The following is a 24,631-nucleotide window of genomic DNA, read 5'->3' on the forward strand; positions in this document are numbered from 1 at the left end:
CACGGTCGTGTGCATGAGGCCTAAGGTATTGAAGGTGTCAATGCTGACTTTCCTGGTGGTCTAGGGTATTGAAAGGGTCAATCTAACATACCTGGAAAAGGATTAATACTGGTGTCTCTGATGGTCTAGTATATTGAAAGGTTGACATCAGGGGCGTAACTAGGAAACACTGAGTCCCATAGCAAACTTTTGACTGGGCCCCCTCCCCTAGGTGCGACACACAGCCTGGCCTTGTAGATAATGCCCCCTGTAAATAGTGCCATACAGCCCCTTCCTTTAGACAGTGCTATACAGCCCCCCCCCTGTAGACAGTGCTATACAGCCCCCCATGTAGACGGTGCTATACAGCAGCCCCCCTGTAGATAGTGCTATATAGCCCCCCCATGTAGACAGTGCTATACAGCCCCCCCTGTAGACAGTACTATACAGCCCCCCTGTAGACATTGCTATACAGCCCCCGTGTGGACTGTGATATACTTTCAAGTATCACAAAGAGGGACAATCGATGTGGCACGAAGTGGAATTTTTTTTTTCTTTTAAGCCACGTCTCTAATCCTACCCAATCCCCGCTTATACACACCTGGTTCAGCCCACACAGTATATTGCCATACCATACAGTATAATGTCCCCATACAGTATAATGCCCACACAGATGCCCCATACAGTATAATGCTTACACAGATGCCCAATGCAGTAAAATGCCCCATAGCTGGCCCCATGCAGCATAATACCCCCATAGCTACTCCCACAGTATAATACCCCCATAGCTACCCCCACAGTATAATACCCCCATAGCTACCCCCACAGTATAATACCCCCACCCATAGCTGGCCCCACACAGTATAGTGCTCCCATAGCTGTCCCCCCCCCAGTATAATGCACTCCATAGCTGCCCCCACACAGTATAATGACCCCCATAGTTGCCCAAACAATATAATGCCCCCATAGCTGCCTCCTCAATATAATGCCCCCCATAGCTGTCCCCACAGTATAATGCCCCCATACAGTATAATGCCCCATAGCTGTCCCCACATTATAATTTTCTTTTTAAAAGTAGTAATATATATAAATTTGGTATCACCATAATCATATTGACCCACAGAATAAAGTTCAGTTGTCGTTTTTACCACACAGTGAAAGTTGTAAAAACGAAAACCAAAAAAACAATGTGGGAATCGCAGTTTTTTCCAATTTCAGCCCACAAATAATTATTTTTCAGTTTGCCAGTATGTTTTATGGTACTGTAAAGGATCTGCCAGGCACAGCTTCGGGGTTAACTCCCTTAATTAATCAGTCAGCACCTGAATCTACATCCCTGAGACTGACTCCAGCTTCCACCACTCAGGCTGGCAGGCTTAGGAGTGGGAGAGCCTATCGCAACCTGGCCAGACTCAGCTAGCTCCCGCCCTCTGTCTATTTATACCTGCATTTCCTGTTCGTCCTTGCTTGTTATTCTTTTTCGTGTGGTTTCCTGGCCCAGCTACAGCTCCTTCTATTTTGTTCCTGCTCCATACAGACCCTGGCTTACTGACTACTCTTCTGCTCTTCGTTTGGTACCTCGCACACTCCTGGCTTGACTCAGCTCGTTCACCACTCTGGTTGCTCACGGTGTTGCCGTGGGCAACTGCCCCTTTCCCTTGCTTGTATTCCCTTGTATGTTTGTCGTGTTTGTCGTGCAATTACTGAGTGCAGGGACCGCCGCCCAGTTGTACCCCGTCGCCTAGGGCGGGTCGTTGCAAGTAGGCAGGGACAGAGTGGCGGGTAGATTAGGGCTCACTTGTCCGTTTCCCTACCCCCCGGTCATTACAGGTACTTTAAATGGTGCCATTAGAAACTACAACTCCTCCCGCAAATAAAAAGCCCTCACACCACTACATTGGCGGAAAAATAAAAAAGTCACGGCTCTTGGAACCCAGGGAGTGAAAAAAAAAATACGAAAAAATTAAAAATGGCTCGGTCTCTAAGGGGTTAAAATAGTGCTGTGCCCAGGTAGTCCTCGGCAAGCAGAAGAGCTCCCTCTGCTCCGAACTCATTCTGAAGCAGGGAGCTTATGGTTCCCTGGTTCAGAATTAGTGGCTACTCCTTGTGCGGAATCCCCGTTGCCGATGATCTGGCTGGGGATTCCGCTCCTAGAAGAAACCTCTGAGGTCACTGTCCATATATGGACATTCATGTCAGTGGCTCCTCCTGTAGAGGAATGCCCGGCCAGAGTCGGCAACGGGGATTCCGCTCAAGGAGAAGCCACTGACTTCACTGTCCAAATATGGACAGTGACACCTGGGCTTCCCTCTAGGAGTGGAATCCCCGGCCTATGCTCTGACTGGGTATTCCACTCCTAGATGGAGTCCCAATGGTGCTATCTATAGGGGGAGGGGCTCTGTGGCACTACCTGGGAGGGGGGCTCTGTGGCACTACCTGGGAGGGGGGCCGTATGGCACTACCTGGGAGGGGGCCTGTGTGGCACTACCTGGAAGGGGGGCTGTGTCACACTACCTGGGAGGGGAGCTGTGTGGCACTATCTATATAGGAACACTATCTACAGGAGACACTGTGGTGCTATGTACATGGGCACTATCTACATGGGCACTGTGTCACTATCTACAAGGGCACTGGCACTAGGGGCAACTAAGGGGGCATTATTCTTTATGGGTGTATTATGCTGTATGGGGGAATTTGGGAATTATACTGCATGGGGGCATTTGTATAGGCATTATACTGCATGGGGCATCTGTGTTGGCTTTATACTGTATGAGTGCATCTATGGGGGCATTATACTATATGGTGGCAGCTATGGGGGCATTATACGGTATGGTGGCAGCTATGGGGGCATTATATTGTGTGGGGCCAGCTATTTGGTATTATACTGTATGGGATGCACTATGGGGGCATGATACTGTGTGGGCTTAACCGGGTGTGTATGGGCGTGCTGCGTGCGCTGCATCTGTTATCCCTCTTTGTGATACTTTAAAGTTGGGAGGTATGCATAACGCCCCAATAAGTACCAGCTATATTGCCCCTATATAAGTACCAACCACAGAGCACCCATAATGCCGCCAGTGACTTCCAGCACACCTATGTGTGCCACCCACAATCCTCCCTGCGGAAGCCAGCCATAATATGCCAGCCACAATGCCCAATGAGCACCACCCACGGCATTAGTTTATTTGTTGCCCCCACGGTCGTCAACAGGAAGGATGGTGCTCTCATGAATATTCCTGCTCCTGAGAGTACACAGGCTACTGTTAAGTGTCAGCCCTCTGCTTCAGATATTTTATTTATTATGACAGATGCATTTTTCTGTTTGAGCGCTGATGAGGCATTTTAGGGCTCCCTAAGTAGGTGAGGCTGTATTGCCCTAGGTGGCTGCCCCTCCTGCCTTCTCCTAGTCCCTGTCCTGCTTTTGCATATGACAGTGATGTGATGACTGCTCCTGTCCTCTGATCTATGACATCTGTGGTCAACAGCTCAGCCTGTATTTTCTTTTAAATGTGTTTCTGAAGGTGGAGAGGAATGATTTCCAGGGAATGCAAAGTGTATTATTCACTTGTATCTGAAAAATAGAGACTAAATGTTAGGTTTAGTGTCCCTCTGAAATGTAAATACACTCCTGTACAGGGTTGTATAATGAAAATGTATACAATTTTCCACTATACTTTCTATATTAACTCCTCACAATTTTCAAGATCTCTGCTTGTTGTTATTCAGTAGGGACATTCATTGTTTACTTCCAGTGAATAAAATACTGTCCGTGGTCATGTCATGGACACACAGGTGCTGAGATCGTTAGAAGACACAGATCTGATACACATACTGTAACTGTAACGAGCTCTGCACCTGTGTGTCCATCACATGACCATAAAGCTACAATAAGAAAAAGAAGTACAATCAGATAAGCGCTCACCCAATGCAAATAGTTCAAAGATTAAAAGCTTTTATTAATTAAAAAAAAATAGCACACAAGCAATTTTTGCTGGCGCAAAAAACGTAGCAAAAAACGTGGCACAGAATCTGCCTCAAAATTCCTGAAGGAAAATGGCCTAAGGGGTTGATTGAGGTAAGCCAGACATTGTTTCACTACAAACACCAGCACCCAAGTAAAGGAGTACTGACAGAGAAGACCAATGGATGTGGGAGGTCCTATGTTGGCCTTTCTTTATATATTTCTTCTGTTTAAGTTCCATACCTGGTTTTGGAAAAAAACAAAAAACGATTGGAAAATCTGCGGCAAATCTGCATTGTGGGAAACCAGCATTCAGGTCTCCTGTCAGTGCCCCCGTGACAACATCTTCTAATGTTATAGCAGAAAACACTGTAAATCTTCACTGTAAATACAGAGAAGTCTATTCTGTGTAGACATTTTACAGACTTAAACTATAGTAGTTGATATCACTTCATGAGACTCTAGTAGATGACATCACTTCATGAGACTCTAGTAGATGACATCACTTCATGAGACTCTAGTAGATGACATCACTTCATGAGACTCTAGTAGATGACATCACTTCATGAGACTCTAGTAGATGACATCACTTCATGAGACTCTAGTAGATGACATCACTTCATGACTCTAGTAGATGACATCACTTCATGAGACTCTAGTAAATGACATCACTTCATGAAACTCTAGTAGATGACATCACTTCATGAGACCCTAGTAGATGACATCACTGCATGACACCCTAGTAGATGACATCACTTCATGAGACCCTAGTAGATGACATCACTTCATGAGACTCTAGTAGATGACATCACTTTATGAGACTCTAGTAGATGACATCACTTCATGAGACTCTAGAAGATAACATCACTTCATGAGACTCTAATAGATGACATCACTTCATGAGACTCTAGTAGATGACATCACTTCATGAGACTCTAGTAAATGACATCACTTCACGAGACTCTAGTCGATGACATCACTTCATGAGACTCTAGTAGATTACGTCACTTCATGAAACAATAGCTTCATATTTCATATAAACAGTAAAACTATTTCTAGAAATGGGATTGCTCCTCCTATTAAACTTATTTGTCTTCAAGTTTTGCTTAAAGCAGCACTCTGGGGATTTTTTTTATTGTTTGGAAAGTACACCCGGTAAAAGGTAGCCCAGGTCATCCTCTTACCGGGTGCTTTGTTGCCGAACTATATCCTCCAATCCTGGCTACGGCTATGTCACGTGACTCCCCGAAGTCTCTTTGGATGTGCACATGTTCTGTATAGATGGAGGGTTGCCCTCAGGATTATTTCCTCTGGCGAATTCAAGGAACCACAGTCCAACATTAAGCCACTACAGGAGAAATAAGGAATTACATTGTGCCAATTGAAGTTAATGGGCAACCTTGAAGTTCACAAATGTACAGGATCCGCCAGAGCAAGGGCCACTCTTTTGTATTGTCATTTCCCCTGCCTAAGGCTTTATTCAGACGAACGGGAATCACGTCCGTGCAACGCTCGTGCTTTTCACGCGCGTCGCACGGACCTATATTAGTCTATGGGGCCGTGCGGACATGTGCGTGATTTTTACTCAGCGTGAGTCCGCTGAAAAAAAGTCACGACATGTCCGTTCTTTCGGCGTTTTGCGTGAATCACGCACCCATTGAAGTCAATGGGTGCGTGAAAACCATGCATGCCGCACGGAAGCACTTCCGTGCGAACTGCGTGATTCGCGCAACAGCTGTCAAAAGGATGAATGTAAACAGAAAAGCACCACGTGCTTTTCTGTTTACAAACATCCAAATGGAGTGTCATAATGATGGCGGCTGCGCGAAAAGCACGCAGCCGCGCATCATATGCTGCTGTCACACGGAGCTGTTAAGTGGTTTTTGCGCATGCAAAAACGCCACACTTATGTGAGTGAGGCCTAAGAGAGAGTCACGATAAGTTTAATACATAAAGATAAAGAACTACAATCTGTAAAGTAGAAGCAAAGCAAACAAAAGTGTATGTATATGTTTTCCCTAGAAATAAAATATTGATAATGAACTTGGTTTTAAGCCAGATCACAACTCCTAACATAAACGATAAAACAAATACATTAGGCTCTTGTATGTCTGACTACGCTGCATGTTCTGTCTTGTTCACTTCACAGGTTGCCAAACGTATTAGAACTGGAGAACGTGTCTTTCAAACCTGCCCTGATTTGACATAACAGTATTTAATTAAATAATTAAAAGTTACACACAATTATATAGTTCAATGACCTTGGTTACTACAGCTGCTGTTTTGCAAGTCACCACTAGATGTCACTGTTATTTATAATGACTGGTTTTATTTGGGTGTAGGTGGTTATCCTTGTCTTAGAGCGATGGCGAATGTAGTTTGTTCTACAAAAGTTTTAACCTCACGATTGTAAAACAGAGCAGATTATGATTATTTGTCTGGTAAATGAATTAAGGGAATCAGCAGAATAATAGGCCAACTGGATTATCCGAATGTTTATAAAGCAGGAGATGGTCACCCTGATGCTCGAGTTTGTTCTTGAATTTGCACTTGCAAAGTAACTGTCCCCTCAGGGGCAGAGCTACATTACAAAGTGTTTAGGGCCAAGTGAAAGGCCATGGATAGATCATGGGTCCAGTACAGGCGACATAATGCAACGGCGGCAGCAGCCGTGGCTCACAGGATGAAATTATATATGAAATAAAGTGGTACCTCATACCCAAACTGGAGATTAGAAAATAATTGTTTGCCAACTAAATTACTGCCCCCTAGTTAGGAGAGGTACCGCATTAGGTGAAATTCTTACCTTGCCTCAGGGAAAGGGCACCCCTCTGTGCGTGAGCCACTACAGGAGAAAGGAGGAATTGCATTCCATTTTATTGCTCTAAATTTGCACCAGATTTTTATATAGTTATAACTCTTATGTATATACATGTATATTAATAGAGAGTTTATTGATTTTTCCAGGCCTCAATATGGCCGATTTGTAAAATAGTTATTGATTGCGCATGCGTGAACTATGTAATTGAGTCAATCAACCATGGCAACCGAGGACGCTGCTTCTTCTGCTTTCCAAATGGCTTGTGCATTGACCCATGTGATTTGGCCGTGACGTCAGATACAATTGGCGCATTGTACATGTGAGTGCATCTTGCAGGACGATATGTAATTATTTCTGTTTATGCCACTGGCTGAATTCTATCTCCTGATTGGTGGGTGGCTCCATTCCCCGCCTCCAGTATATCGAATATGAATAATTGATCAATAGGTCATTTTTAAGTTATTGTTACACTGTACACATATTACATTCAGAGGAGGTTTAATACATATACTGACAATGTGATGTATATTATTACACTACTTGAATTATGTGTTTGTGATGTATGTTTTATGATATTATATCGATTACACTTGAATGTTTTATTGCCATATGTGAGTATATAACCCAGGCAGTTTGCGTATCACATGGATGTGTAAATCAATGTTTATACTTCATCAGGCTCTAATAATTATGTCTATACCAAACCCTTCTGACTGCATTTGTGGCATTTTTGCCTTGTAGTGTTTGTCCTATATGTTCTAGAGCTGTGTGTTCCTCCACCATGTATATACCTGTTGTCCAGTGTCCTGTGTTTCCATATACTAATCCTCATCTTTCTTTTAGCATATCTTTAATACGTCTTTCTTGGAGCATACTCTGAGTACGTCTTTCTTGGAGCATACTCTGAGTACGTCTTTCTTGGAACATACTCTGAGTACGTCTTTCTTGGAGCATACCCTTAATACATATTTCTTGGAACATACCCTTAATACATCTTTCTTTGAGCATATCCTTAATACATCTTTCTTTGAGCATAGCGTTAATACATCTTTCTTTGAGCATATCCTTAATACATCTTTCTTTTAGCATAGCGTTAATACATCTTTCTTTGAGCATACCCTTAATACATCTTTCTTGGAGCATACCGTTAATACATCTTTCTTGGAGCATAGCGTTAATACATCTTTCTTGGAGCATAGCGTTAATACATCTTTCTTGGAGCATAGCGTTAATACATCTTTCTTGGAGCATAGCGTTAATACATCTTTCTTGGAGCATACTCTTAATACATCTTTCTTGGAGCATACTCTTAATACATCTTTCTTGGAGCATACTCTTAATACATCTTTCTTGGAGCATACTCTTAATACATCTTTCTTGGAGCATACTCTTAATACATCTTTCTTGGAGCATACTCTTAATACATCTTTCTTGGAGCATACTCTTAATACATCTTTCTTGGAGCATACTCTTAATACATCTTTCTTGGAGCATACTCTTAATACATCTTTCTTTGAGCATACTCTTAATACATCTTTCTTTGAGCATACTCTTAATACATCTTTCTTTGAGCATACTCTTAATACATCTTTCTTTGAGCATACCCTTAATACATCTTTCTTTGAGCATACTCTTAATGCATCTTTCTTTGAGCATACTCGTAATGCATCTTTCTTTGAGCATACTCTTAATACATCTTTCTTTGAGCATACTCGTAATGCATCTTTCTTTGAGCATACTCTTAATACATCTTTCTTTGAGCATACCCTTAATGCATCTTTCTTTGAGCATACTCTTAATACATCTTTCTTTGAGCATACTCGTAATGCATCTTTCTTTGAGCATACTCTTAATACATCTTTCTTTGAGCATACTCTTAATGCATCTTTCTTCCAGCTTATCCGCATGTACTCCTTACCTGGCAGCTGAAACCTTAGAATCCAGGTAGACAAAGGTGAAATGGCCTCTATGGAAGCCAGGGACCAGGTGCAGAGGTTGCAGTTGCACCTGGGCCCTGCAGGGGGTGCAAAAGGTTCCTCTGCCCTATATGAGGTCACAAACAGATTTTTTTTTGTCTAATTACATAAAGATTCAATGAAAATATTAAATAATTATATACTTGAAATGGTACAAACAAGCATTTCCATCAACCAAAATATTCGATTTCTGTTAAAAGGGTTTTTTGATTTAATGAAATCTTCCATTTTCATCGTCTTGAACACAAAAAATTTCAACTGATTTGAAATTAATAATATGATTATGGTATAAATGTTTGATCCAGTTTGGCTCATTAGATATAGTATCCAATCTTCGTCTAATCTGATGAAAAATTGTTCTGTGTTCCGAGTACCAGCTTGAAGAGGACCTGTACCTCTCCTGTCATGTCTGTTTTAGTAAATGCTTGTATTCTCCATGAAATAATAATTCTGGAGCATCTTTTCTTAGAACTCTGCGTCATTCCTCTGTTATTCCTTCTAGAAATGTATGGATAAAATGACAGCTGGGTGTTACCAGTTGGGGGGGGGGGGGTGTCCCTAAACAGACTGACACTGTCCAATCAGTGCTGACAGGGTGAGGCTGTGTAGTTACATGCCCCTTTGACAAGGGAAATGGTAACACACAGATGAAGATTTATTTATACATTTCTAGGAGGAATAAAAGAGTTATGGCAAAATGCAAAGTTCTAAGAAAATATGTTTTAGAATTGTTATTTCATGGGGAATACAAGTATTTACTAAACTAGACCTGTCAGGAGGATTTTCTTTAAATTGTTTGGCAGTGAAACATGTACCTTTTAGAAGCCTGCTGCAGTACACAATTCCTTGCCTGCAGACTCTTTATAATTGAGAGTCCTACTCAGTCAGTAAAAAGCTCCTCTTCAGTAACTGAACACATCGGAGACGTAGGGTCGGAGGGGGTGACGCTGCAGTCTCTTTACCTCGTTCCGTGTATAAGGGGAGGGGGAGCTGCAGGAAAAGTCAGCTAATTGGTCAGAACCTACAGCACAGCTCCACCCCAGGAAGAGCCTGCACCACAACATATTAAATTATAGACACACAATGTACATTACAAGTGATGGAGAGGAAAGGAAAAGACCCAAAATATTTTGATTAAACCCAAATGACTCTGCTATATCTATTACACATTTGCAGCTGCCAAAGGAGTGATTTTGTGTTTTTTTTTTGGCTTGTCTTTATGGGCTTAACTGCCAGTGTAGGTAATGTAGCTGCTGTGCGGGCCAGTAACATGGAGCCCACCTGGACTCTTGAAGTGCACCTGTCACCTCTCCTGACATGTCTGTTTTAGTAAATACTTGTATTCCCCTTAAAACTACAATTCAGGAGCATCTTTTCTTAGAACTCTGCACTGTGCCGTTCCCCTGTTATTCCTCCTGGAAAGTATGAATAACTTGACAACAGGGTGTTACCATTCCCCTTGTAAATAGGGCATGTCCGTACACACTATGACCATGGCAAATCAGTGCTGACAGTGAGACTGTATAGGGACACACCCTATTGATAAGGGGAATGGGAACACTCAATTGTCAATTTATTCATACATTTCCAGGAGGAACAAGGGAATGGCACAATGCAGATTTCTAAGAAAAGATGATCCAGAATTGTTATTTCATTGAGGATACAAGTATTTACTAAAACAGGGAGGTAAAGAAAAATGATAGATCATCTTTAAAGGGATATTTGGTTCTAGCAAATACATTTTATTATTGTATAATGAAATGTTATACAATTTTCTAATGTTCTTTTTTTAATTAGAAGATCCAGCCCCAACAGAGGCTTGGCTTAGGGACATGACCCTGCAATATTCTGCCAACTTCACTAGTGAAGACTTTTCATATCGGTTTAAAAAATGTTATAAATCCACATGGGTTGGCCAGGGGCGTAGCTAGGGGGGGGGGGGCAAGCGGGGCATGTGCCCCGGGCGCAGGTCAGAGGGGGCGCCAGCGCCACCTCCTCCTGCACTATAATTGTACCTGTGTCGCAAGGACACAGGTACAATTAGAAGCGATGAATGACCGGGCACGTTCCGTGCCCGGACATTCAGCGCCTTTCCACGAATGAAGCGACTGGTACCTTTTGTACCAGTGACGCTTCCGTCGATGAAAGGTGCTGACTGACTGACAGGGAAAGTCATCCTGCCCAGCCAATCAGCGCCTTTCATAGACGCTGTGTTCAACCCCCTGGAGAACTGCGCAGAAGAGAGCAGGTCTCCATGGCTTCCGGACGGCGTGGGAGTGGGAATAAGGTGAGTTTGAAATGTTTTAAAAAAAAATTATAATAGAAGTTTGGCTGTATCTGCGGGGGGGGGGGGGGGAGCTTTATCTACAGGGGGACTATATCTACGGGGGGACTATATCTACGGGGGGACTATATCTACGGGGGGAGTCTATCTACGGGGGGAGTCTATCTACGGGGGGTGTCTATCTACGGGGGGTGTCTATCTACGGGGGGTGTCTATCTACGGGGGGTGTCTATCTACGGGGGGACTATATCTACAGGGCTGGGCTATATACAGGGGGACTATATCTACAGGGCTGGGCTATATACAGGGGGACTATATCTACAGGGCTGGGCTATATACAGGGGGACTATATCTACAGGGCTGGGCTATATACAGGGGGACTATATCTACAGGGCTGGGCTATATACAGGGGGACTATATCTACAGGGCTGGGCTATATACAGGGGGACTATATCTACAGGGCTGGGCTATATACAGGGGGACTATATCTACAGGGCTGGGCTATATACAGGGGGACTATATCTACAGGGCTGGGCTATATACAGGGGGACTATATCTACAGGGCTGGGCTATATACAGGGGGACTATATCTACAGGGCTGGGCTATATACAGGGGGACTATATCTACAGGGCTGGGCTATATACAGGGGGACTATATCTACAGGGCTGGGCTATATACAGGGGGACTATATCTACAGGGCTGGGCTATATACAGGGGGACTATATCTACAGGGCTGGGCTATATACAGGGGGACTATATCTACAGGGCTGGGCTATATACAGGGGGACTATATCTACAGGGCTGGGCTATATACAGGGGGACTATATCTACAGGGCTGGGCTATATACAGGGGGACTATATCTACAGGGCTGGGCTATATACAGGGGGACTATATCTACAGGGCTGGGCTATATACAGGGGGACTATATCTACAGGGCTGGGCTATATACAGGGGGACTATATCTACAGGGCTGGGCTATATACAGGGGGACTATATCTACAGGGCTGGGCTATATACAGGGGGACTATATCTACAGGGCTGGGCTATATACAGGGGGACTATATCTACAGGGCTGGGCTATATACAGGGGGACTATATCTACAGGGCTGGGCTATATACAGGGGGACTATATCTACAGGGCTGGGCTATATACAGGGGGACTATATCTACAGGGCTGGGCTATATACAGGGGGACTATATCTACAGGGCTGGGCTATATACAGGGGGACTATATCTACAGGGCTGGGCTATATACAGGGGGACTATATCTACAGGGCTGGGCTATATACAGGGGGACTATATCTACAGGGCTGGGCTATATACAGGGGGACTATATCTACAGGGCTGGGCTATATACAGGGGGACTATATCTACAGGGCTGGGCTATATACAGGGGGACTATATCTACAGGGCTGGGCTATATACAGGGGGACTATATCTACAGGGCTGGGCTATATACAGGGGGACTATATCTACAGGGCTGGGCTATATACAGGGGGACTATATCTACAGGGCTGGGCTATATACAGGGGGACTATATCTACAGGGCTGGGCTATATACAGGGGGACTATATCTACAGGGCTGGGCTATATACAGGGGGACTATATCTACAGGGCTGGGCTATATACAGGGGGACTATATCTACAGGGCTGGGCTATATACAGGGGGACTATATCTACAGGGCTGGGCTATATACAGGGGGACTATATCTACAGGGCTGGGCTATATACAGGGGGACTATATCTACAGGGCTGGGCTATATACAGGGGGACTATATCTACAGGGCTGGGCTATATACAGGGGGACTATATCTACAGGGCTGGGCTATATACAGGGGGACTATATCTACAGGGCTGGGCTATATACAGGGGGACTATATCTACAGGGCTGGGCTATATACAGGGGGACTATATCTACAGGGCTGGGCTATATACAGGGGGACTATATCTACAGGGCTGGGCTATATACAGGGGGACTATATCTACAGGGCTGGGCTATATACAGGGGGACTATATCTACAGGGCCGGGCTATATACAGGGGGACTATATCTACAGGGCCGGGCTATATACAGGGGGACTATATCTACAGGGCCGGGCTATATACAGGGGGACTATATCTACAGGGCCGGGCTATATACAGGGGGACTATATCTACAGGGCCGGGCTATATACAGGGGGACTATATCTACAGGGCCGGGCTATATACAGGGGGACTATATCTACAGGGCCGGGCTATATACAGGGGGACTATATCTACAGGGCCGGGCTATATACAGGGGGACTATATCTACAGGGCCGGGCTATATACAGGGGGACTATATCTACAGGGGGACTATATCTACAGAGGGGCTATATACTGGAGTGGGCTGTCTATAGAGCACCATATACAGGGGTGGGCTATATAGTATATAGCCCCCTGTAGATATAGCCCACCCCTGTATATGGTGCTCCATAGATAGCCCACCCCAGTATATAGCCCCCCTGTAGATATAGTCCCCCTGTAGATATAGTCACCCTGTAGATAGCCCAGCCCTGTAGATATAGCCCAGCCCTGTAGATATAGCCCAGCCCTGTAGATATATAGCCCACCCCTGTAGATATAGCCCACCCCTGTATATAGCCCCCCTCTGTAGATATAGCCCCCCTGTAGATATAGCCCCCCTGTAGATATAGCCCCCCTGTGTATAGCCCAGCCCTGTGTATAGCCCAGCCCTGTGTATAGCCCAGCCCTGTAGATATGGTCCCCCTGTAGATATGGTCCCCCTGTAGATATAGCCCACCCCTGTATATAGTATCCCACAAATAGCTCCACCTATAGTGCTCCACAGAAAGCCCACCCCTGTATATAGCCCCCTTGTACATATAGTCCACCCCTGTATATAGTGCTCCACAGATAGCCCACCCTTGTATATGGTATATACAGGGGTGGGCTATCTGTGGAGCACTATATACAGGGGTGGACTATCTAGTGGAGCACTATATACAGGGGTGGACTATATGTACAAGGGGGGGCTATATACAGGGGTGGGCTATCTGTGAAACACTATATACAGGGGTGGACTATATGTGGAGCACTATATACAGGGGTGGGCTATATCTACAGGGGGCTACATACATGGTTGGGCTATCTGTAGAGCTCTATATACAGGGGTGGGCTATATCTACAGGGGGCTATATACAGGGGTGGGCTATTTGTAGAGCACTATAGGGGGAGTTATTTGTGGGACACTATCTACAGGGGTGGTCTATATGGGAGCACTATCTACAGGGGCTCTATGGCAGGCACTATCTACAGGGGGCTCTACGGCAGGCACTATCTACAGGGGGTACAGTGTGTGTGTGTGTGTGTGTGTGTGTGTGTGTGTGTGTGTGTGTGTGTGTGTGTGTGTGTGTGTGTGTGTGTGTGTGGGACACGGTGTATGGTGCTATTATAATTAGAGGTGCAGTGTATGGCGCTATTATATTTAGGGGCGTAGTGTGTGGTATAATGATAACTTTATATTTATTTATAGGTGCAGAAATGTTGGAAAAGCTGAAGACATGTGAGCGGCAAACTGCAGAAATGGACCGGGAGAAGTCATCATAGAGGTCTGGACCAAATGGAGAAAAAGAACTAGAATCTGAGACATCACCGGTGAGTCACTTAATGTAAATGTTTATTCTGCCTCTAATCAGCACTGTAGTCACTGTATGATCTGCAGCGAGATGATGGGTGGTGTGATTATGATAGGATTTATTTTTTGTGAAACGGCATCTCCCAGCATATCCTTATCATTGTTCAGGCCATGCTGGGAGCTGTAGTTTTACGCCGTACAAACCTATACGGCAGGGGTTGCACTAAATTGAGCTGTATTTGTTCTGGGGCTGTATATATGTACCGAGCTTGGTTCTGGTGTTGTGTATAGGACCATATTGCTTGTGAAATGTACAAATAATTTTATGCTCGCGTTACATAAAAAGAAATGACACGTCGATTGGTAGAGAAAACAAACACGGCGAGGGGGAAGGAGATGTCGGGAAAGAGGTTGGGGGGGGGGCGCCAAACTGAATCTTTGCCCCGGGTGCTGGAGAACCTAGCTACGCCTCTGGGTTGGCCATTGAATAAGTGTTAGGCTAGGTGAACCTCATAATAAAAGCTGCAGCAATACATCCATTACCACTAGTAGTACATAGAAATTAGTGCAGTTGGGATATTGAAAGAATTTTCAGAAAAGAACTTTATGTTTTATTTTGCAGATCAGCCATGAATAAGTATGGAATATTCCAAACCCTCTAGGAGAAGATGGGAAGAATACGTCATTAACATTTTGGTGCCACTTAATTCTCAGAAATGCCCATTCACGGTTGGACTATCCCTATTTCACAGTCCTTCCCAAGTCCTTACTTTTCTTCTGGTGGGTGAGGAGTGGTCATGGGTTTGTTGACAATAATTACATCACCTGGTTAACAGTGATTCATTTCCTTGATGAACCGGTTTACTCAACAGTATTATATGCCTCGCACATTAGTACAGCAGAAAGAAATTATCTACTTCTTACAATATATTATTAACAGAACACTTCATCCAAACATGAAAAAAATTAGCCATCACATGGTGTTTATATCTGATCCTAACCAGTATATTGTAGCGGCTTAGCTCCCTACATGGTAGCATCAAGTAGGGGCTGCATGACGGTGGTGGCCAATCACCAGCGATCAGTGATGTCACTGGGGACAGCACATCATTATGTCACCAAAGTAAATAGTATGTGGTTATGTTTGTTATTTTACTGTTTTAGCCAATTTTGGAAACATTTAGGTAATCCCTTGACACAGAGGTCTCCTGCAGTACAGATCTTAAAGGAGATCTCCAGTCTAAAGACGTATCCTTTAAAGGTCAGAGCTGAATAGTTATATTCAGCTCTGAATTTTCAAACCATTTTTTTGTTACAGTCAGCTAGAAGTCAATATAAATGTCACTTGACTGTCACGATTACAGTAACACATTGATCTCTACTGGAGTGTGATGCGATGGTGTTATGCCATGCAAACATTGGAGTCAATCGGAAGTCATGGTGGCAGCTGCATTACATTCACATCTGTATGTCCACATTGTGTAACCTAACGCTTGCCAATGGGGTATAGCATGCCACTTTTGCCGCTGAGAAACATTGCATGTGTGAAGTTGTTGTGTACCATGGCAGTACATCCAGATACCACTCTTTCACATACTTTGTTTTGTCCCTTAACCTTTTCTGAAGGGTAGGTTTAGCAAAGACAATTCAGTAGGATATTAAACATGAATTCAGCAGAAATATGTTACCCAGACACAAAGATTCAGCATTGTTTATGGGTTTCTTTAATTTCTTCAAAACTATATCTTAAAGGAAAATTCTACATGAGAAAATCCACTTTAAAATATGCACACTCATCTACGCTGAATGGAGTTTGGCTACAAAGAGCATCACTTACTCTGAAGGACCCAGCACATCTATACATGACAAGGATTGATTTAAATCAGTACTGTGTAATCCCTCATTTCTCCTGTGGCGGCGCTGCAGGAGAATTTAACTGTTGTTGAAGAGTTCCCCCGCATGTCACAGCTGATTGCTGGGGTGCCAGCAGTTGGACAACCTGTGATCAGCTTATACCATAGAGATTCTTCTATTTAAAAAATAATAATTGAGATTCTCCAAAGCAATCAGCCCCTTTAAGGATGATTTTTAACCACAACTTACATTTATTTTGTTAATTATTTTGTTTTTAACTTGCAGAGATATTGTCATTTTTTCATTTTATTGAGGCAGCAATTATGAAAAAGTGACAGCCGGATCTGCTGCCATATTGGGCACTTTTGAATTAGCTTCTCAACAACTGGCAACACTCTCTGTATTGGGTAACAAGGTAAACACATCAGTGTCAGAATTTATACCACACATGCATTGTGTATCCTTCATTTATAATATTATTGAAAATCTAGACTATCTTGTGTTGGAGCCATAAATGACTGTACAAATGGAGAAATATATGATCATCATAGACAAGTCTGACGTACAGGAGGAAGCCTGGTGCTATGTCTATTCTAAGTATGGCAGCTCCACTTCAATACCAAGGTTTTACTATGGGTTTGTTTCACAAGGACGAGACCATAATAGACGTAATTGTTTCTACAGATCATTTTATTCACCATTCTCTGGAAGGGATAAGGAACCTCTGATGGACACGTTTCAGTCAACAGGAAGTTCTGAGACTCTCGAGGAGGACCTCATATTCACACACATCAGCATATTGGTTAACACATGTTCTCATGGATCTACAAGTTGTCAATTTTAGAGAAGCTTTAAATACATTATTTTAAGCAAGGGTTTGATGAGAAAAATGGAATCAAAGACGAAGCATGAAAAATGCAAATGGAGGTACAAAGATGAGTTAGTCTATCTCGTGATACAATATTGTGTAAAGTAAAATGTAAGACCAGAGATTTATCATCATGGTCATGACGGTCTTCCCAGAGATCTACTTATGGTTCAAAAGTCCACCAGCCAGCTGCAAAACATAGAAAGAAACGATGAATAAGTACTATTTGTAAAGTTGTACTTGAAATGTAATAAAAATGTCTGGTCTGTAGTTGTACAGGAAACATATGTCCATACGTACCATATGTGAAACCCTACCATTCGTGATTCCTTGTGTGGCTCAGCAATCTTAGTAGAATATCTTTACTACACCAACACTTTCTATAATACTGTAACCTATGACGATCACAATGGGTCACCAGATCGAGAAATGCTCTTTGGAGTAACTCTCCGTCAGGCTAATAAGTTTTTTTTGCAAAATGAGTTTTCTGAACCAGACAACCCTCTTTGTACACCCTTTAATTTTTTTACTATATCTTTATAATGCTTGGAGGTCTGATGCTGAGCTCTAAATCTACTGTATAGTCGAAGTTAAATTATAACATTCTGGTTGCCTGTAGCCACCACTAGAGGGAGTTTAGGACTTAAGTGCTTCCTTCGGCCTCATGCACACAACCGTATTTTTGTGCCCGCAATTTATCCGTATATTTTCGGATAAATTGTGGACCCATTTTTTTATATGGCACCATACACACGACCGTGATTTACATGGATCGGTGCAGAGGCCACAATTGCGGACCACCAAAACTCAGGACAAGTCATTTAATGGTCCGCAATTGCGGATTCACCAATACGGGTAAATTGTAATGGGTCCGTGAGTCCAGATGACACACTAATGCACAACAAGGTTTTTTTGCGGTCCTATGGACCGCAACAAACCCTTAGATTGGCGTACCGCAAAACCAATGCGGTCGTATGCTTGAGGCCTTACTGTTATATATTGAGATTAATAATGAGACAGTATGCAGTAAGCGCCTAAGCTCCCCCTAGTGGCAGCTGCAGTCAACAAGAATTGTATAATTTAACTGTGATTATTTAGGGGATTAGAGGCGCTGTATCAGAAAAACTGAGGTCTGACCACTATATAAATATATTAGAAATTTTTTAAATAAACCTAAAATTATGTAAAAAAAAAAAAAGCAGGCTAATATTCTTTATTGTAATAAACTATTGCTAGAAATGTCTACATGCTTTTCTTCAATTGCAAGCAAGTTTTGAAATATTGATCTGATGGGAAGAACACGGTGTTCAAAAAGAGTCTCAGATGGAAGAAAAGGGGAAATACAGGATACATTAAATACATTAAAATTGTGGGACTACTATAAGTCCAGTGTTTGCCCATATTCTTTCCTATACTCTACACCCCTGCAGAACCCTTAACTATTAAATGCATGTGTGTTTTAATCTTATAACTATGAACATCTGGTTACGAGATCCTAATTCTCAAATTTTTCACTGTCCATGTCAAAAATATTTTTGCACCAATATTTTACAGTGCACATGCCTGAAAGAACCTGTTTGACACAAAATTAGGGTTAGTTGGGTAATGTAGTCAATTTACTTCATCATCCTATGACCATGATCCTTAAGAATTTTTTTTTGCTTGTTTCTGAAACATGAAATATTAAAGGGTTATTCCCATCTCTAGGATAGGCCATCACTTCATAATGGGTGGGGGTCCGACTGTCGGGATGGCCACTGATACGGAATATGAAGGAGAATGTGGGTTTCATGACCTTTTCAATATAAGACTAACCAACCACATTGATAGTATGCTCTACGTTAGTAAATTACCTGGGAAAAGCATGGTTTTGATCTGTTCTGGACCTTCAAGACAATCAATGACTGATCTCTGAAAGGTTTTGCTTTGTGCAGATTGAAGATGACTACAAAAGGAAAGAGAACATGTGTAAAAACAAATTATGATCTTATGCCTATATATCTATCTGTATATGACGAATGTGTTCAAACAACAATCCAAAGCATTGAGTGCGGAGGTGTAATATAACAGAAACAGCAGAACAATAGTGTGAAGGTTAAATCTATTTCTCTTTATGTCGTATATATAAAGATTTTAACGGCTGCCTTGTTCAGACAACCTCTTGTTAAATAACCTCTTAGCACTTACTGAGCTAAAAGACGTGTGTCCTCCAAATCAAAGCCAACTTCTATTATCTAAAATTGAGACCTACGTCAAGAGTGGCTTTCATCTCTGGAGGACGCATGAATGGACCTCCACTGATTTCATGGAACACCGTGTAAAGCTTAATTTTCCCTGAAGCAATAAGATCACTTATGTGCTGGCACCCAAGCCCCCCAAAACTTCAGATTGTTTCCAGGGGAACACGTGAGAATGGATTGTCCAAAGAGAACACCATTTACCAGGAGTTATCAAACACTAGGGCAGAGAAGAAGACAGTGATGTTGGGCAATGCAACTGTAGAATTTTGGTTGGAATTGGCTTCGTTGCCATGGGGTAAATCACGGTCCTCAACTGTACTCTTTTTGTACATCATAAGTAATGTGCTTTTTGTGTTCTTTGTATCTATCTGGTGTTTAGTAGATGTTTGTTACATTGTATTTTAGATTTACAGGGACTGTTATGTATTAACGGGACAGATGCTTTATTCATTAATTGATTTCTACACACCAAAGTATCTCAATAATGGACAACTGTGATGAGACAACATCTGCCTTAAATGTGAAGTACACAATTCCTTTATATAAACCAATATTTGTCAATGGACCAGAATGAAGTATAATAAATGAGGATCCCTTTCCAAGGACTTTCATGGTTGTCCTAAATAAAACGATTCCCAGTACTCTTGATTCCATAAAATGAAATCTCCTAAACGAAGGGAATGTATAAATAACTTCGGTTATAAGGATTTGTCTTAAAGACACCACATATTTCATATTATTATGTAGTCAATGATATCACACAAGACCTTGTATGACATCATCAAACATGTCCTCCAAGTAGTCTCTCTCATAGTTGTTTTCCTGTATTGTCCTATCTTTTTTTTTTTACTTATTCACATACTTTGTAGTTGTTTTAGGAAATCTAAACAATTATATTAGTGAATGCCTAAATAGCGATTACATGAAGAACAATTTCCTTATATCAGGGTATAATTATAATGTTTGTATTACTGCCGCAAGATCCAGACTCGCAGTAGTTCTGCTGAACATAACTTAGATAACCAATGGTGCTATGGTTTTCTGAGTTTGGTCAGTAGAACCACGGGTTATCGTTCTTATGGCTAGTTTTATGGCTGTTTGAACCTGGCCTTTAAGTGGGTTTGAAACCAGGGGAATTCAAGCACCTTTAGGCTGGGTTCACACGGCCTATTTTCAGGCGTAAATGCCTCGATTTACGCCTGAAAATAGGGCTACAATACGTCAGCAAGCATCTGCCCATTCATTTGAATGGGTTTGCCTACGTACTGTGCAGACGACCTGTCATTTATGCGTCGTCGTTTGACAGCTGTCAAACGACGACGCGTAAATTGACTGCCTCGGCAAAGAAGTGCAGGGCACTTCTTTGCAACGTAATTTGAGCCGTTCTTAATTGAACTCAATGAAGAGCAGCTCAAGATTTACGAGCGTCACAGACGCCTCGCATAATACGAGGAGGAGCTTTTACGGCTGAAACGAGGCAGCTGTTTTCTCCTGAAAACAGTCTGTCATTTCAGCCGTAAAAGCCAGCTATCGTGTGCACATACCCTTATAGGAAGGAGAAGAGTGTCTTTCATACTGCAAACCAGTAAAGGGGCCCTTGACTGTGTAGTCCATGAGATACGTGTTCCTAATTTCACTTTAAGAGCAGGTTCTCACATGGTGCTTGGGTTGAAGTGTGGCAGATTTGTTTTTTGTTTTTTATGTGTGTGGGGGGACCAAGATTGGAACCATAATTAGGAGATATATAAAGGAAAATTGCAATCCTCACTTTTGTATAAAAATGAAAAACATCCCATACCATAGGGGTGTGAGTCCAGTTTTCTAGATTGCTCCAACTTCATACCCATACATGTACCCAAAAGAGGACATATATGAATCCTGTAAAACTGCAGCAACAAGGGGCCAGAGCTGATTAGTAATCATGTATGATCATAACGTTATCCCTCCTGTCAGTTTTTAAAATCTTTTTAAGAGTGAAAATAGCCACAAAACGTCTTAAAGAGTAATCCAATATCTCCAGACACCAACAGCTGCGCTGTGTCCGAACATTCAGAAAGAACCATTATCTTCAAAGCCCGCAGCTTCTCATCTTCACTGACTTTGTGCTCGCGCTGGACAATAAAGCGGACAACCGGCTGCACTATAAAACTAATCTGCTCCAGTTCCCTGCTGAAAATCTCTTTATTCAGGATATTAAAGTTTGTATGGCAGAGACTGTATTTTCTGACATGATCTCAATATCCCTTTAAGCCTCTGAGTCTTAGCAATGTGTGATATTTCATCTGAGGGCAAACCATCTCCACCACTATATTGTCACCTACAACTTGGTGATGGTCAGTGGCGCTGCATTGTGGTCGCACGGCTAAAGATCGCTGTCTGCCCCTGTGTCCATTACACGTAATTAAAGTCAATGTGGCCGCATTGCAACCCACAGATTGCTGTGACCCAACAGTCGCAAGAAATCCAGCAGGTATGTTTTTTTGGGACTGTGGGGTCGCGGTCACGGCATCCTGCGGGTTGCAATGCAGCCACAATCACTTTAATTATGTGCAACGCACACCGGGACACACATCAATCTTTGGCCACACGACATGTATTGCGGCCAAAGTCGCCGTGTAGCCCTAGCCTATTACTTACAGAATACAGTTTATGCTGTGTATTAAAGGAATATGATAGGTCTAATCCAGTGTTTCTCAACGAGGTTCCCTGGAATCCTAGGGTTCCTTGTTATATGGTCAGAGGTTCCCCAGACCATAGCAGCAAGATGTGTCACTTTTACAGTAGGGATGGCACACTGGTTTCAGGCTACTCAAAGTTACTGGGTATAATTTAGTGTTATAGACAATTATTGGATGCTTATCCCGTCCATACACCAAGTGTTTATGAGGCAGGAACGGAAGTAGAGTTCTCCCAGGAATGGAAAAATATTGCAGGATAGTTTCCACATGGTAATAAAGTTGGAAATCACTGGTCTAGCCTGTTGTACACTTGCACCCTTCTTTTCACCATAAAGAAATTAGCATGTAACTTTTTAATCTAATGATTTATGTTCCTAATACCAAGAATAGTGGAGCTACTGTATTGATGCAGCCAAAATAAGGAGTCATTGGTTGTTCCTGTACTTGTGAGGGTTTCCACTGGCTACTCTAGTTTCCTCCCCTACTTTAGAATCATAGCGATAAGTTAAACGGGTTGTCTCATTACAGACAGCCCCTTTAATATGAGAGATGCCTGAGAACCCCCGGGAAAATTAAGCATTAAATGTATGGCTGTCCATGTAATACAAGAATGGACAGGGTCCTCCAGAAAAGCAGACGTTGCTCTGGCACATAGAAGTAGGGCCCCCTCCCCCATAATGCCCTGTTGCTCTAATAGGGCATATGGATAGAGGTTGTCAAGATTCCCCTTAATTGGTTTCCTATAAAATCCGCTCGTGTAAATTTTATGGCAATTCTTTACTAAAATGTTTATTATTGGGTTTGCTTTTGCAACCGTACATGCAAGAAGACCCATATACAATAATCTCTCTGAAAATAGGTGACCTGGAGTCATAATAGCATCATCCACCATTGAAGTCATCACCGCATGCTCTAAAATCACTGCAAAAAAATAAATAAACTGCGACGTGGGAATGTGAAATTCCTAAATTCCCATTCACTTACATTACAAATCTGGCTACTGCAGTAAATCAATATATAAGTACATCTATCGCAGACAAGAATAGAAAATTATACATGTAAACATCATACACGACACATATATCATACATTATTAGATGGGCATTCTAGTAACATATAGTGCTATTAAGAATTTTTCATTTCCCGCTACTGCCTGGCTAGTATATATATATATATATATATATACATACACACACACACACATACAGTGAAGGAAATAAGTATTTGATCCCTTGCTGATTTTGTAAGTTTGACCACAGTCAAAGACATGAACAGTCTAGAATTTTTAGGCTAGGTTAATTTTACCAGTGAGAGATCGATTATATAAAAAAAAAAAAAAGAAAATCACATTGTCAAAATTATATATATTTATTTGCATTGTGCACAGAGAAATAAGTATTTGATCCCTTTGGCAAACAAGACTTAATACTTGGTGGCAAAACCCTTGTTGGCAAGCACAGCAGTCAGATGTTTTTTGTAGTTGATGATGAGGTTTGCACGCATGTTAGATGGAATTTTGGCCCACTCATCTTTGCAGATCATCTGTAAATCATTAAGATTTCGAGGCTGTCGCTTGGCAACTCGGATCTTCAGCTCCCTCCATAAGTTTTCAATGGGATTAAGGTCTGGAGACTGGCTAGGCCACTCCATGACCTTAATGTGCTTCCTTTTGAGCCACTCCTTTGTTGCCTTGGCTGTATGCTTCGGGTCATTGTCGTGCTGGAAGACCCAGCCACGAGCCATTTTTAATGTCCTGGTGGAGGGAAGGAGGTTGTCACTCAGGATTTGACGGTACATGGCTCCAGCCATTCTCCCATTGATGCGGTGAAGTAGTCCTGTGCCCTTAGCAGAGAAACACCCCCAAAACATAATGTTTCCACCTCCATGCTTGACAATGGGGACGGTGTTCTTTGGGTCATAGGCAACATTTCTCTTCCTCCAAACACGGCGAGTTGAGTTAATGCCAAAGAGCTCAATTTTAGTCTCATCTGACCACAGCACCTTCTCCCAATCACTCTCAGAATCATCCAGATGTTCATTTGCAAACTTCAGACGGGCCTGTACATGTGCCTTCTTGAGCAAGGGGACCTTGCGGGCACTGCAGGATTTTAATCCATTACGGCGTAATGTGTTACCAATGGTTTCTTGGTGACTGTGGTCCCAGCTGCCTTGAGATCATTAACAAGTTCCCCCCGTGTAGTTTTCGGCTGAGCTCTCACCTTCCTCAGGATCAAGGATACCCCACTCATTTTGTATGTCTTCCATTTTCTTACTATTGCACCAACAGTTGTCTCCTTCACACCCAGCGTCTTACTTATGGATTTGTAGCCCATTCCAGCCTTGTGCAGGTCTA

At 42.6% G+C, this 24,631-nt stretch overlaps 1 protein-coding gene across 4 annotated transcripts in view; it reads right to left on the bottom strand.

The window, feature by feature from the left end:
* Positions 1-17,164: 17,164 nt before the first annotated feature.
* The window catches only part of NECAB3 (N-terminal EF-hand calcium binding protein 3), a 57,806-nt gene continuing 50,339 nt past the window's right edge, over positions 17,165-24,631 (bottom strand). For all 4 annotated transcript variants that reach the window (XM_075845571.1, XM_075845572.1, XM_075845570.1 and 1 more), the window contains exons 12-13: positions 19,214-19,305; positions 17,165-17,549 (exon numbers count right to left, since the gene is read on the bottom strand). In XM_075845571.1, coding sequence (XP_075701686.1) covers positions 17,524-17,549; positions 19,214-19,305 — 118 coding nt within the window. In that variant the 3' untranslated portion in view covers positions 17,165-17,523. The remainder of the gene's footprint in view (positions 17,550-19,213; positions 19,306-24,631) is intronic.

Source organism: Rhinoderma darwinii, chromosome 13 (genome assembly GCF_050947455.1).
Source record: "Rhinoderma darwinii isolate aRhiDar2 chromosome 13, aRhiDar2.hap1, whole genome shotgun sequence".
NCBI classification, from domain to species: domain Eukaryota; kingdom Metazoa; phylum Chordata; class Amphibia; order Anura; family Rhinodermatidae; genus Rhinoderma; species Rhinoderma darwinii.